This window comes from Bos indicus x Bos taurus, chromosome 17, assembly GCF_003369695.1.
Source record: "Bos indicus x Bos taurus breed Angus x Brahman F1 hybrid chromosome 17, Bos_hybrid_MaternalHap_v2.0, whole genome shotgun sequence".
NCBI classification, from domain to species: Eukaryota; Metazoa; Chordata; class Mammalia; order Artiodactyla; family Bovidae; genus Bos; species Bos indicus x Bos taurus.
The window spans coordinates 32288837-32305275 of NC_040092.1; the positions used below are offsets into that span (position 1 = coordinate 32288837).

The following is a 16439-nucleotide window of genomic DNA, read 5'->3' on the forward strand; positions in this document are numbered from 1 at the left end:
TTATCTAGGACACAATTTAGAAATCATGGGAACTTAGATTTGAACTGTAGTAATTCTAAAAGAAAAAGGAGACATATGTTTGCTTTTACAGCTAGGATTTCTTATTCCAACACCTTCTTATTTCAGCAGAAGAGCCTGAAGAGTGTTATCTCACCAAAAGAAAAATAATTTGGCTAAAGTGGTCTGCCTACACATAGCAAAGTCATAAACTTAATTCCCTAATTGTATATTTCTTTATAATGTTTGCATTTATGACTACTTTGATAATTACAATTACTTTTAATGTTCTTCACAAGATCCACATGCACCAACTCACAAAGCCTGAAAATATCCTCATTCAACTTATAGTGGTTATTGATTTTTTATTTACCATATTTACCATGTGTTCTTTCCTTTGCCATCTTTCTTTTCCTCGGTTCTCATCCCCTCCTTTGTCCTAGTTCCTTCTTGCCAATACTCACTAACTCTGAACACCTCCTAAGATATTATCAGCTTTGGTACTATTTCTGTGTATACTCACTGGCATAGAAACTTCTGGATTGTAGTAGGCTGGGCATCTGCCCATCAATACTACTCATTCTCCATCATTTGATAATGTGTCCTATACTACCTTCTAATCATCAAGGGAAATACACAATCTAGTCTCTGGTAATTCTAAGGTCCCTTCCCCTAGAAGTTAGCTCAGTAAGTTAGCTCAGGGCTAAGCATGGAGCCCAAAGTCAGAGACTTGACCAATAATTCTCTGCTAGACTAGGAGATATGCCCTTGCTTTGGGGATTGTGGACAATGGACATGAAAAGATAACAACCAGGTGTTACCAGCATCCATTATTTCAACCACATGGAGAAAAATCTGTCTAAAGTAGCAAAGCAGAGAGAAGCAGAAACAAGAAAATAGAGTGAGAGAGACAGTAAAACAGAAAGAAACAGAGACAGATGCACAGAGAGAGACTGATGACCTCTGCTGAGTTGGATTTATGTCACTTGAACCCAATGAATCCTGACAATATAAAAATGGGAGCTGGGTCATAAGTGTTTGTGTACTTAATTGCTCAGTTGTGTCTGACTCTTTGTGACCCCATGGACAGTAGCCCACCAGGCTCTCTGTCCATGGGGATTCTCCAGGCAACAATACTGGAGTGGGCTACGATGCCCTCCTCCAGGAGATCTTTCCAACCTAGGGATCAAACCCAGGTCTCCCACATTGCAGGTGGATTCTTTACTGTCTGAGCCATTAGGGAAGCCCTTGTCAATAAGTAAGACATGCTAAATGTGGGCATGACTAGTTAATTAGTGGAGGAAAGCAATGGCAATCCTTCAATCCATGACTGGAAAGTTGGCAATTGATTCAGTTTAAAAAACATCTGACTGAACTATTGTTTCCTGTGTCTTAGGACTGAGTGTGGTTTGCCACCTTCCTTTCTCCCCAGCACAACCAAAGACCAAAGAAATGTGTCTTAGGATATAATCTTATCAGTTTGGGTCCCTGACTGATCACAATATGAAAATTAAACATTTTTGCAGGTGGCTTTTTACTGCAGTGCATGTACTGGCTGATTCAGAAATCAGTAAATTGAAAGATTGCAATTGACATATATAGACTACTACATATAAAATAGATAACTAATAAAAACCTGCTGTATAGCACAGGGCACAGGGAACTCTAATCAATACTAGGTAATGAACTATATGGGGAAAGAATCTGAAAAAGAATCAGTTCAGTCGCTCAGTCGTCTCCAACTCTTTGTAACCCCATGAACTGCAGCACGCCAGGCCTCCCTGTCCATCACCAACTCTGTATATGATAAGTGATTCACTTTGCTATATACCTGAAACTAAGGCAACATTGTTCAATAAAAATTAATTTAAAATAAGAAATTGGTAGCTACATGTGGTATGCTATCATAGCGACAAAAGGAAAACTCATTACCAAAGGGGAAAGAGGGAAGAGATAAGATAGGAGACTGGGATTAATAGATACACACTAGTATATATAAAATAGATAAGCCAATAAGGACCTACAGTGTAGCCTAGGGAACTATACTCAGTATTTTGCAGTACCTGATAAGGGAAAGAATCTGAGAAAGAATATATATACGTGTGTGTGTGTGTGTGTGCGTGTGCGTGTGTGTGTATAAAACTGAATTACTGTGATGTACACCTGAAACTAACACAGCAATGTAAATTAACTATACTTCAATTTAAAAAAGGATTAGAAAAACATTTTTTAATTTGAAAAAAAGAAACAGAAGAAAGGCATTAAAGGAAAACAATGCAGCAATGTAAATTAACTATATTTCAGTTTAAAAAATGATTAAGGGAAAACAGTTTTTAATTTAAAAAAACAGAAGAAAGTCATTAAAGGAAAACAATGCATGTAATTAAAGATCAAGATTTAACAAAATTAATAATTTTTCAAAAAAGAAAATGGGTGATATTGGCTTAAAAGCTAGGGGGCAGACAGAAAAGAAACTGCTATCAGAAGCTCTGAGGATAGTCATCTATGGATAAGTAGTGGCAAAGCATTTCTTAATATCATCACCAGTGATAACCCAGCAATTAGATAGTATACCTAATGAAGATGCCCTGGAGAAGGAAATGACAACCCACTCCAGTATTCTTCTAGGAAATCTCATGGACAAAGGAGCCTGATTCGCTACAGTCTGTGGGGTTGCAAGAAGTCAAACATGACTTAGCAACTAAATGACAACAAAAGGATGAGAGATTCTGGAAATGCAGTAGGATGCATTGGTTGCTATTGCTGATGTTCTGCAAGATTTTATAAAAAAAACAAATGAGCTCAGTAAAGAATTTGCCAATTTGAAAAAATAAATAAATGAAAAGAAATAGAGTCCAGAAATTCATAATTTGAAGGATTAGGACTGTGTGCTTCTCAACCACAACCAGTAAAAGATAAAACTGAACAATTCCCTAAGTGACAAAGGTCAATCAAAATCAGCCTTGTAGTAAGGAATAAATTAAGGTTATGGCCATGACATACATTGTTAAAATCTTTGGAGGCCCTAAAATATTTAAGAGTAAAGGACCAACTAAGAGTGTGGCTCAGAAAATCCTTTCAGTTAGACCAATGGATCAGGGAAAAGACAAAAGAAGGGACTATCAGCAAAGTTAACTGACTCAAGTTACCCTCAATATATCGATAAATGAAGAGATAGGGGTGGGGGCAAGAAAAACCCAACACAGAAAATCAGGGAATTATGTTCACAAAACCTTCCTGAGAAAAGAACTATAGAGGTGACTGCTGACACGTGAAACTAATTGGAATCAAATAAGTACACAATCAAGTCCATGAAAAAGTTGAGTTGTATTGCCACAAGGACTACTGCTGCTGCTGCTGCTGCTAAGTCGCTTCAGTCATGTTCGACTCTGTGCGACCCCATAGACGGCAGCCCACCAGGCTCTCCCTGGAATTCTCCAGGCAAGAACACTGGATGGGTTGCCATTGCCTTCTCCGACAAGGACTACTAACCTGAGCTTAAAATTTAAAAAGACAGCAACCTTCCTGTTTATAAAGCATTGTTGTGATACAGGAGGAAAGAAGGGCAGATCTCACCATTTAAAAGAATGACATAGCCATCAGTTCAGTTCAGTCGCTCAGTCGTGTCCGACTCTTTGCGACCCCATGAATTGCAGCACGCCAGGCCTCCCTGTCCATCACCAACTCCCAGAGTTCACCCAGACTCATGTCCATTGAGTCAGTGATGCCATCCAGCCATCTCATCCTCTGTCGTCCCCTTCTCCTCCTGCCCCCAATCCCTCCCAGCATCAGGGTCTTTTCCAATGAGTCAACTCTTCGCATGAGGTGGCCAAAGTACTGGAGTTTCAGCTTTAGCATCATTCCTTCCAAAGAAATCCCAGGGCTGATCTCCTTCAGAATGGACTGGATGGATCTCCTTGCAGTCCAAGGGACTCTCAAGAGTCTTCTCCAACACCACAGTTCAAAAGCATCAATTCTTCGGCACTCAGCCTTCTTCACAGTCCAACTCTCACATGCATACATGACCACAGGAAAAACCATAGCCTTGACTAGACAAACCTTTGTTGGCAAAGTAATGTCTCTGCTTTTGAATATGCTGTCTAGGTTGGACATAACTTTATTTCCAAGGAGTAAGCGTCTTTTAATTTCATAATGCAGTACTTGGATGCAATTTCAAAAGTGACAGAATGATCTCTGTTTGTTTCCAAGGCAAACCATTCAATATCATAGTAATTCAAGTCTATGCCCCAACCAGTAACGCTGAAGAAGCTGAAGTTGAACGGTTCTATGAAGACCTACAAGACCTTTTAGAACTAACACCCAAAAAAGATGTCCTTTTCATTATAGGGGACTGGAATGCAAAAGTAGGAAGTCAAGAAACACCTGGAGTAACAGGCAAATTTGGCCTTGGAATACGGAATGAAGCAAGGCAAAGACTAATAGAGTTTTGCCAAGAAAATGCACTGATCATAGCAAACACCCTCTTCCAACAACACAAGAGAAGACTCTACACATGGACATCACCAGATGGTCAACACCAAAATCAGATTGATTATATTCTTTGCAGCCAAAGATGGAGAAGCTCTATACAGTCAACAAAAACAAGACCAGGAGCTGACTGTGGCTCAGATCATGAACTCCTTATTACCAGATTCAGACTTAAATTGAAGAAAGTAGGGAAAACCACTAGACCATTCAGGTATGACCTAAATCAAATCCCTTAGGATTATACAGTGGAAGTGAGAACTAGATTTAAGGGCCTAGATCTGATAGATAGAGTGCCTGATAAACTATGGAATGAGGTTCGTGACATTGTACAGGAGACAGGGATCAAGACCATCCCCATGGAAAAGAAATGCAAAAAAGCAAAATGGCTGTCTGGGGAGGCCTTACAAATAGCTGTGAAAAGAAGAGAAGCGGAAAGCAAAGAAGAAAAGGAAAGATATAAGCATCTGAATGCAGAGTTCCAAAGAATAGCAAGAAGAGATAAGAAAGCCTTCCTCAGTGATCAATGCAAAGAAATAGAAGAAAACAACAGAATGGGAAAGACTAGAGATCTCTTCAAGAAAATTAGAGATACCAAGGGAACATTTCATGCAAAGATGGGCTCGATAAAGGACAGAAATGGTATGGACATAGCCAAAGGACATGACAAAAGCTGGTTAGAACCAACTAGGTCCAAGACACCAGAAGATTCGACTTCCAGTAGAGCTTGAGCCTCAGTATATGCTCATTGTAGTACATTAGCTGAATGACACACCCACCAGTGCAATGACAGTTCCAAGGTCAACCATAAAACGCCAAAAAGTGGGCAGTGGTCCAGTTCCTGGAAATCCACAGCCCTTCCCCAAAATAACTGGAATAACCCTCCCACTCATTAATCTATGAAATTATTCAACCCATCAAACCTAACCACGCTGTATTTTGAAGCTCTCTTGCCTTCTGAGATGGCCCTCACTCTGCCTGTTGAGTGTGTTTCTCTCTAAATAAATCCACTTCTTACTATCACTTCATCTCTGAATTCTTTAGTGATGAAGCAGGAACCTTAAATTCACTTGGAGCCCTTGGGGGTTGGAGCAGGAAATGGCAAGCCACTCCAGTATTCTTGCCTAGAGAATCCCATGGACAGAGGAGCCTGGCAGACCGTCAACAGTCAGACATGACTTAGCGACTAAATCACCAACACCACCACCACCACTTGGGTATACCCAATCAAATGAAGGCAAAGAAGAGGTTGTGAACTCTGCTCAGATAAAAACAATATTGTAACAAGATCAATAAAGACTTAAAATGGTCCACATCCAAAAAAAAAAATCTTTAAAAAAGTCTCATTAAAGTCAAAGTGCGTTTATGATTAGCCATGAGTAAAATGGTGTTCTCTCCGGCAGTGACTTGTTTGTGGGCCTTTGTAGTCACATTAGACCACATAGTTAACTTACCTCTCTGACAAAACAGCCTCATCTTCCCAACTACAACCTCTGCTTTTGCTCATCTTTGAAGCCCATAGTCATGAGACTGGTCTTCCTTGTTAGCAGCCTTTTGATTTATATCAATTCATTGCTCAGAAATGAATATCAACATGTAATATAAATCCTACTTTGTGGTCTAAATTAATAAACCTAGTGCCTGACCCTCTCCAACAAAACATTACCCCATGACTCTCTGCTATCATTTCTTGTTATTTTCTGACTTAACCCATCCATTGCTGCTGTTTGCACATGCTTATCCCTGCATTCACTCGCTTTTGACATGAAATATTGTTTCTATTATTGTTCTGTCAGTTCATGATCTTCTCTGTCTCCACACTCACTATGCAGATATTCTTCTCTAAAAAATCTTCCATAGTTGAACCACCTAGTCCGTCTTGAACTGGGTAGACTCAATTTGAGTAGAAGAGTCTGAAACTTGAGTGTGTTCACTTACAATAGTAAGTAAGTAAGGCAAGGTTAATATTACTAAATTCTAGATCTAGATTGTACTTAACAAAGGCCATCAATTGATATTTACTGTGTAAGATAATAGATGGATTAGATAATAGATTATATATTAGACAGATACATGATTGGTAATAGATGATATATAGATTAGACAGATACATAATGCATAAAAATGATAGATACACAGATTAGATGGGGTTTTCCAGATGGTACAGTGGTAAGGAATCCGCCTACCAATGTAAGAGACACAAGAGATGCAGCTTTGATCCCTGAGTCAGAAGATCCCCTGGAGTAGGCAATGGCAACCCACTCAGTATTCTTACCTGGAAAATTCCATGGACAGAGGAGCCTCGTGGGCCACAGTCCATGAAGGTCACAAGGAGTTGTCTGTGACAGAGCATGCACACATGCAGATTAGGTAGCTAAAAGATTAGCTTAATAAATGATAGATGATAGATAGATAGATGTTTTACATAGATAATAGGTTAGTTAGATAATAAACTAGATAGACTAGATAGATGATAAGTAATAGATTACCAATATATTAGATTAGATAGACACATGGTAGATGATAGATTGATTAGCTATGTAGATTAGACAGATGTATAATAGATGATTGTTATTGTTTAGGTCCTAAATCATGTCAGACTCTTTGCAACCCCATGGACTATAGTCCACCAGGCTCCTCTGCCAATAGGATTTCCCAGGCATGAGTACTGAGATGAGTTGCCATTTCCTTCTCCAGGGGATCTTCCCAACCCAAGGATCAAACCCCATTTCCTGCATTGGCAGGTGAGTTCTTTAACATTGAGCCACCTGGGAAGCTCAATAGAGGACAGATTAGATAGGCAATAAATTAAGTAGATAATAGATTAGCTAGATGGAGAAGGCAATGGCACCCCACTCCAGTACTCTTGCCTGGCAAATCCCATGGATGGAGGAGCCTGGTAGGCTACAGTCCATGGGGTCGCAAAGAGTCGGACACGACTGAGGGACTTCACTTTCACTTTTCACTTTCATGCATTGGAGAAGGAAATGGCAACCCACTCAGTGTTCTTGTCTGGAGAATCCCAGGGACGGGGGAGCCTGGTGGGCTGCCATCTATGAGGTCACACAGAGTCGGACATGACTGACTAGCCTTAGCAGCAGCAGCAGCAGCAGATTAGCTAGATATGTGATAAATGATAGATAGATAGGCTATATTATAGATTAGATAGATAAATTGGATAGATGCATGGTAGATAACAGACAGATAGATGGATTGATAGATAGATGGTGTCGAGCTTTCTAACTCTGACCCCATCTTCACACTGTCAGTTCTGCAGAGGATCACTTAATTCTGTTATTTCCATATTATATGCTTCAAAGACAACACATGAATCCATACAAGAGTTGGTTTATTGTTTAATCTTTGATTCTCTGCTAAAATGATATACATAATAGCTTCAGATCACTTCCACCTGGGATGAAATTGTTCAGATTTTGTACAAAATGTCTTCTGAAATGCCTGTACCTATTTGTTGCTCTGTTCCAGGTGCACATTTTGCTTGATATCATTCCTCAGCAATCATTGAACTCCAGAATTGTTTAATTAATGCTAAATCAAGACAGCTAAAATTGTCTTTTGCCATGGCTTAGCGATGAGTATCTCAAGGGTGTTGCTTGACTGACAGCTGTCAATTAGAAATGGATCCATAGGATGAGCTACATGACAGCATGCATTTAGCTCTTGGATCTCACCTATTTTTAATGTATGAGTTGGCTTACTGTTTTCTGAATGTCTCTACATTGTGGAGCCCTGAACGAGATTTTATCAACCTCTTTCATTGGGACTTTCCCAGGTCTACATTCAAACACAGACATTTCATAAAAATGACTGTTTCTGCTGCTGAAAATGATGGTGTCAAATAGATTCAGAAGCCTGTACCAAAGCCCTTAAATATCATTATCTAATTTTAAAATATGATGCTGAAGAACATTGTTGTGTATTATTTCAGTAGTAGTGGGATGGGAAAACCACCAGGTTAGAAACTTGAATCTACAAAATACAGACAGGTTAATAATGCTCGTCTGGTTTGGCTCACCAGGTTGTTCTGAGAAGTAATCTTCAAACTGAAAATTTTGTTACTATTCAGAGAGCCACAATAAGGTTTGAAGAAGAGGTATTGACCTCTACAAGCCTGTGTCAGCACAGATGTGGGGTAGAAACCCCAGATGCACCCAGCCAAGCAGAGGCAGTGATGTCACAGATCCCGTGGGGCCAATGGTGCAGGTGATCATCAAACAACCTGGGCGAAAGGGAAAGTCAAGCATGTACAACACCCGTTTGGGTTTTTTGTTTGTTTTGTCTCATATGTCCTCTATTTTCTTAATTTAATTTTTATCTCATATTATAGTTGATACAATGTTATGTTAGTTTCAGGGGCATAGCAAAGTGATTCAGTTATACATATATCCATTCTTTTTCAGATTCATTTCACATAAAGATTACTACAGAATATTCAGTGTATTTTTCTGTGCTGTACCATAGGTCTTTGTTGGCTAACTATTTTATGTATAGTCATGTGTGTTCATCCCAAGCTCCTGGTTTATCCCTCCCCTCACCAACATCTGTTTGTTTTTAAAACTAAGAAAAGTTATGACCAACCTAGATAGCATATTGAAAAGCAGAGACATTACTTTGCCAACAAAGGTCTGTCTCGTCAAGGCTATGGTTTTTCCAGTGGTCATGAATGGACGTGAGAGTTGGACTATGAAGAAAGCTGAGCCCCAAAGAATTGATACTTTTGAACTGTGGTGTTGGAGAAGACTCTTGAGAGTCTCTTCGACTGCAAGGAGATCCAACCAGTCCATTCTGAAGGAGATCGGCCCTGGGATTTCTTTGGAGGGAATGATGCTGAAGCTGAAACTCCAGTACTTTGGCCACCTCATGCGAAGAGTTGACTCATTGGAAAAGACTCTGATGCTGGGAGGGATTAGGGGCAGGAGGAGAAGGGGACGACAGAGGATGAGATGGCTGGATGGCATCACTGACCCGATGGACCTGAGTTTGAGTGAACTCCGGGAGTTGGTGATAGACAGGTTGGCCTGGCGTGCTGCGATTCATGGGGTTGCAAAGAGTCGGATATGACTGAGTGACCGAACTGAACTAAACTGAGTTTTCAGGTACTGCAAAACAAGAACACAATACTGCAAATCAACTATACTCCAAGAAAAAAAATTTTTTTAATAAAATCTTAAAAAAAAATTGCCAAACAAGAAAATGAGAAAATACTTTGATTTAAATTCAGGGAGACTTTCCTGGTGATTCAGTGGTTAAGACTTCATCATCCACTGCAGGGGGTGAAAGTTTGATCCCTGGTTGGGGAGCTAAAATCCGACATCCCTCGTGGTCAAAAAACCAAAACATAAAACAGAGACAGTGTTGTAACAAATTCAATAAACACTTTAAAAATGGCCCAAATAAAAAATAATCTTAAAAGATAAATAAGTAAATTTAGGTAGGAAGAATTCTCTTTCAATTATCTATTTAAAATCAATACTTGAACACGGTTCAGGGAAATCTTTTGCTACGATGCACTTCTCAACTAGAAGCACATTGCCCCCAGGAGGCATTTGCCAATGTCTGGGGACATTTTTAATTGTCACATCCAGGGAGTGCTATCAACATCTAGTGGGTAGAGGCCAAGGATGCAGATTAACAGACTACGAGGTAAAAGACAGCCCATCACAGTAAAGAAGCCTCTGACCCTAAATAAAAATAGTGCCTGCAGCAATGTGTGATAGGGGCACTCTGATACACTCACATTTTTTCCATCAATGTGCTTATGTAAAACTAATATTCCAAATTTACTGTCTTTGCCAGAAATAAGAAAGATTTTTCATTTCCTGAAAAATCAAATGTTTAAAATTGTTCCTCTGAATAGTTATTTTAGCAAAATCTATTTATAAAGTCTTAGAGAAATGAGAAATTATTTTGAAGTTTTGTAGTGAATTTGAGATTAAAAATATGCTAAGTCGCTTCAGTTGTATCTGACTTTTTGCAGCCCTATGGATGGTAGCCCACCAGGCTCCTCTGTCCATGGGACTCTCCAGGCAAAAATACCGGAGGGGGTTGTCATGCCCTCCTCCAGGGGATCTTCCTGATCCAGGTATTGAACTCATGTCTCTCATGTCTCCTGCATTGGCAGGTAGGTTCTTTACTGCTAGCGCCACCTGGGAAGCCCCGAAATATACTCCCTGTATATATTATTAAAGAATATTGAGGGAAAAAAAGAATATTGGGACTTCCTTGGTGGTCCAATGGCTAAGACTTCCAGCTTCCAACGCTGGGGGCCTGGGTTCAACCTCTGGTCAGGGAACTAGATCCCACATGCCACACCTATGACCCAGTGCATCCAAGTAAATATTTTTTTTTTTTTTTAAGGAAAGAGTGTTTCCTGGCTGCTGGCCATTGTGTCTTTCTGTGTCATAAGCTCAGGCAAAACATTCAAAGCTGACAAAATAACATCAGGATTGCTTTGCAAACCTCTGTATTAACAGCTCACTTTATGCAGACACTTTCCAAAGCAAGTTCCTCAGCACTATTGTTGAGAAGCTTCTGATGGGTCTGCCCTTGACATGTCCCACAGCCTCCTCCCAGGAAACACTATTTCCAAAGTAATTTTTAAAATTATTAACTACTTAAATCAAGTATTATTATAAACAATAAACACTAAAGGAACACTTATTGATCATGGAATGAGCACTCGAATCCAGTTAACAGTAAACGTTGCTGCAAAAAGAATGACTGCTAAATGAATAAGGAATTGTGAGCATTCATATATCTCATTTCTCCTTTCATGGTATTAATTACCTCTACTAGAAAAAAAAAATGGTGTTAATATGATCATTTAGCCACCATTTAGAATTAGACTTCTTATGTCAGAGTCAATGATATAGTTCAGTTCAGGTCAGTTGCTCAGTCGTGTCCAACTCTTTGCAACCCCATGAATCGCAGCACGCCAGGCCTCCCTGTCCATCACCAACTCCCAGAGTTCACTCAAACTCACGTCCATCAAGTTGGTGATGCCATCCAGCCATCTCATCCTCTGTCGTCCCCTTCTCCTCCTGCCCCCAATCCCTCCCAGCATCAGAGTCTTTTCCAATGAGTCAACTCTTCTCATGAGGTGGCCAAAGTACTGGAGTTTCAGCTTTATCATCAGTCCTGGCTAGAAAGATGTCTTCCTCCAGGGAGGCAAGGCTCAGCCAAGAATCAGTGGTTCCACAACTCTCAAAAAGCTGACTGTGACTCAAACCCAGGAAGGTTTTACTCAACCACCAATGACACGGCATGGTCTCCACCATAGTAAAACTAACGAGTCCAAGAAAATGTAAGATTTGTGTGTCATCCCTTTAGATTGTTCTGTGAACAACATCCTATTCTTCAAATGCCTAAACTCAGACAGCTCACAGAAGATTACTTGAGTTATAGTTTAACTCCTGCCTTATAGTTCTTTCCCCAAAGGCATTTTGTGCTGCATAGTCCTGTACTTTTCCTAGTCCCAAATCACACAGGAAAAAACAGTTTTGGCTCCTGGTGCATCTCCAAGCTCGATTTCTGTCTCTCTGTGTAACTTTGATCAGTTCAGACATTTGTCAGTGTCCGTACACATCCTCATTTATAGACTGTTGCCAGGGATGGAGGCTCGATATTTAAAGTCAACAAGAAGAGCCTGCGTGTTCTCTGAAACTTCATCTGTGTGTGTGTGAAGAAAAATATTAAGACTTTTACAGAAGGTGGGTGGGGAGGAGAGATTGTGAAAGGGAAAGGAAGAAAGAAAAAAGAAGGACCGGGAAGAGAGAGGGAGAGGCGGGTGGGGAGGTTGCTGTGTAACTGCTAAGATTGCAGACAGAAATAGCATACAACCACCGTGAGCAGAAGCGACTCGGTAACCAGGACCAAACTGTATTCACTTCCATTCATCAGTTTCTCTGGGAAGGAAATGACATCTCGTCCTGTCTTCCTCTACATCTTGATTTTTGGAAAATATTGTAAGTATACTCAGCATTTAATTTTGTCTACCTTAGGATTTTATGAAATAATCAAAAGGACAAATGTTGATTACTGACATGTATGCTTTTTAGATACAAATGCTTTTTTCTGGTAAAACTGTCATCTCACTTCAGAAGGATTCTTCGGAATACATTTCTGGTATTTACATTAAAAGCTGAAATACTGACATTCCGTGTAAATCTATGCTTCATAACAATCAATTGGTATAGTTGACGTTAACATTTGTTTCATAAGTCATGGTATATTTCAAGAGGAGCGGTGCTTAAAGAGATTGTGTTCAAGGAATGTGCCCAATGACACATCCTGGGATGTTCTGTTGTTTGCTCCTGGTTCCTGAGTGTTTGCAATGCTTTTTTACCTTAGCCTTTTGTGATTTGTATCATAGGTTTGCCTCCTCACAGAGAGATGCTTTCAGAAAACTCCTTTTTTATTTAGCAAGGTTTCTCACTATTCCCGAGAAGAAAAACAAGGCAAAGTAGAAAGCAGTGAAAACCGCAGACACACGAGGAGCCCAGATGGACAGTTTACTTTTGTTATCATGACAGTTTTTTTGCTTCCTCTCTGTATACATTGTTTTCAAAACAAATCTATTTTTTAATGAAAAGAAAGAGCTATTCTGCATTAAACTTTATTTAAACTACATTAGGTAAACAGAAATAAAATGTTTTCCTTCTTGAGTAATACATGATGAGAAAAGTCAAAGCAAATTGAGAAAGAAAACTTTCTAGGTCCCTTTCATACCTTCTGGATTCACAAGCATGTTTACATTGCTCTGTCTCTTAAAAGTTTGCAGAAATTTATTGACCCTAAGACACTGTACTGAGGAATGCCCCGAAGTGTATTTCAGTTGTAACTTTCCCAATCCTGATGGCATACTCTGCACGCAAGTGATTTTTTTCCTTTATCTCCAGTCTTCCTGACCTCTTAGTACACCTCACTTTGACGGTCAAAGATGGAAGATAGTGTGAAACCAAGAAAATGATTCCAAATCCTGGAGAAACATGATGGTTCCTAGCTTTCTCCATCTCTGATCTTACTGCTGTCATTGCCATTTTTTAACTGGAGAGTGAAAAGTCAAATTGCACACCACCACCAAAAACTGGGTGGTTTTAGTATAATCCAAGTGTTGTGGATATTTGCAAGCAACAGCCTCATAAATCCATAATATATTTTGCCATCTCCTCTCTCATTTCAATGAAATGAGCAGGTTAAATAAGCCAAAGGAATACTTCCAAATAGGCATTCTAGTATGAGGTATTCAAGGAAATTCAGGGCAAGTTGAGAAGCAATTTGGCTAGTGTGTTACCAGTCATGTGGTAAAAATGTTCTATGTTTAGTAAAAAAGAAAAGTTCTATGTTCTTTTGTCAATAGAAAATTATTTTCATGAGCAAAAAATAGGTAATAGTGATGAAGACAATAATTGTCAAAACCCTCCAACTTTTTAAATTTATCTTTGGATTTTTAAAATAATGTTGATAATGCACTGTGAATACTTGAGAATGCCAAGTCCTCCTCCCTCCATGCCCTCCAGAAGCAGAATTGGGCAAGTAGGACTCCTGGATACATGCCCTCCACACAGTGGGCAGGCTGGAGGGCATTTGACAGGGGCCCCCAACCCAGCAACCCACACCCATGACTCACCTGTTGGCTTATCCCATCACCAAGCCCTACCAAAGAGAGGATTTCCTGGGCATATAGCAAAAGAAGTCAACCACATAAGGACAACATCTTAAATCTCCTTAACTAACCCCATGGTTGTTGCTGGTGGTTTGTTTACTAACATTATCTCCTGTTGCCTGGGAAAGATAGTGTGCTGCCATGAAAGACTTAAGGTTCTTGACAGAAGCACCCTGTATGAGCTTTATAACTGTCCACAAGGACTTACCCTCTGAGCCTTAGTGAAATGGCAATAAAGTCTTATGCCCTCTCTACCTCCCAGAGCCCCTCTGTTTCATTCTTTATTGCATACATTACCTCCTTGGATCTTCACAACAACTCGATCAGGTAGATGTAATTAAGCACGTGAGCAAGGCAAGACCAAGGACATTCATTACCTTGTCAGAAGGCTCAACCTAATAAATCCCAAAGTTTGAATGCTTTCATTGTCTACACTCTTTCTCCTAGACCATGAATGTTCTCGGTAGAGATAATGTGTATAATAAGGGGACTTTGAAAACTGAAAGCCCCTTATAGACCTAAGCAATTGTTAGTCACCCTTTTACTCAAAAATGTTTATTGAATGCCAGTTACTTTAATAAACAATAAGACTAAAGGATGGCTACCACATGATCCCTCCTCTAAAAGGTTGGAGTGGAGAAGAAAAGGGTATCTAGGATCACCAAGTTCTGAGACAAGGGCAAAAACCTAGGTGTGCACAGTAGGAGGTGAGGTGGGAAGGTGACATGAAGATTCAGAAAAGATTTCCTTTTATCCTTGAGAAATTTTTATTCTTAAAAAGTTTCCTCTGTCTATGGTCTAGTTAGCTGTATCTTACAATGCTAATTTCTCAGTTTTGATAATGTACTGTGGTTATATAAGATGATTCCATTAGGCAAAGCTAGGTCAAGGACCTATGGGACCTCTTGCAGTATTCTGCAACATTTTGTGAGTCTAAAATTAAAAGTTACAGAATGATCCTCTGGGAGAATTGTATCCTAAAAAGTCCTTATCCACAGGGCTTTACTGTTACTTAAACAATATCATCAAGCAAAAAGCAATCATTTTGCTTAACACTTTGGATAGGCAGAGAATAAATAAGGAAATAGGAAATAAAAGGCCCCAAATATGAACTTGATCCACTTTAGTATTTTGCCAAGGACTGACCCAGCTGGGAAGGTCCTCACTTTTAGATTTCAAGTGAATACGTACAAGATGACCTGATCTTTGCTGTGGGTCCTGGCACTGGCATATCTCCTAGCAACTGTCTCTTCTAACCACAAAGAAGGGGCAGGAGGTTTTCTGAACTAATAGTTGGTACACGAAAAACAGACCATTAGCACACAAGAATAGGGAATACTGGCATATTTATCTACCTCCAAAAGATGGAGAAAAATTTTTCCAAATGCAGGCTACAGAAATCTCTAACTGTTCACCTTACTTTTTTTTAAGGTTGCTAACAATTTCATATTGTTCTTAATTAGGAATTTGGAATCACATCTTTATGTCTCAAACAGAAAGAAAATTAACAAGTCTGTGCAAATGCAGCACCATGATCTGTATGAAAAGAAACAAATGATTACATCTGGGAGCTAAATCATTTCGCAAGCTTAATTCCACACATTGGGCGGACTTGTTAAACTGAAATGGCTGGAGTTGTATGTTCTATTTAGGCTTAATTTTTGTCCTTAAAAAAAAGAATTTGTATTATATAATTTTTAGGTGGAATAGCATTATAATTCAACATCTGTATACACTACAGAGTGGTCACAACTCCAAGTCTAGTTACCACAACTACAAGTCTAGATTGACCCATCCGTTACCATTGAGCCACTTCACTCACTCCATTTCACTCTCCCTGCCACCCCCTTCCCTTCTGGTAACCATTAATCTAATCTCTGTATCTATGAATTTGTTTTTGTCTTATTTCATTTGTTTGTTTTGTTTTTTTCAATTCCCAATATAATGAAATCATACGGTATTTGACTTTCTCCATCTGACTTATTTACTTAGCATGCTGCTAAGTACTGCTAAGTAGCTTCAGTCATGTCCAACTCTGTGCAATCCCAGAGACGGCAGCCCACCAGGCTCCCCCATCCCTAGGATTCTCCAGGCAAGAACACTGGAGTGGGTTGCCATTTCCTTCTCCAATGCATGAAAGTGAAAAATGAAAGTGAAGTCACTCAGTCGTGTCCGACTCCTAGCGACCACATGGACTGCAGCCTACCAGGCTCCTCCGTCCATGGGATTTGCCAGGCAAGAGTACTGGAATGCGTAGCACATAGTAAATGCT

At 39.6% G+C, this 16439-nt stretch overlaps 1 protein-coding gene across 7 annotated transcripts in view; it reads left to right on the forward strand.

Moving 5' to 3' along the window:
- The first annotated feature begins 12277 nt into the window (after window positions 1–12277).
- The window catches only part of RXFP1 (relaxin family peptide receptor 1), a 127665-nt gene continuing 123503 nt past the window's right edge, over window positions 12278–16439 (forward strand). For 6 of the 7 annotated variants that reach the window (XM_027567228.1, XM_027567232.1, XM_027567235.1 and 3 more), the window contains exon 1: window positions 12279–12467. In XM_027567228.1, coding sequence (XP_027423029.1) covers window positions 12419–12467 — 49 coding nt within the window. In that variant the 5' untranslated portion in view covers window positions 12279–12418. Of the gene's footprint in view, window positions 12468–16439 lie in introns of all 7 variants that reach the window. The other variant, XM_027567233.1, reaches the window with a different exon arrangement.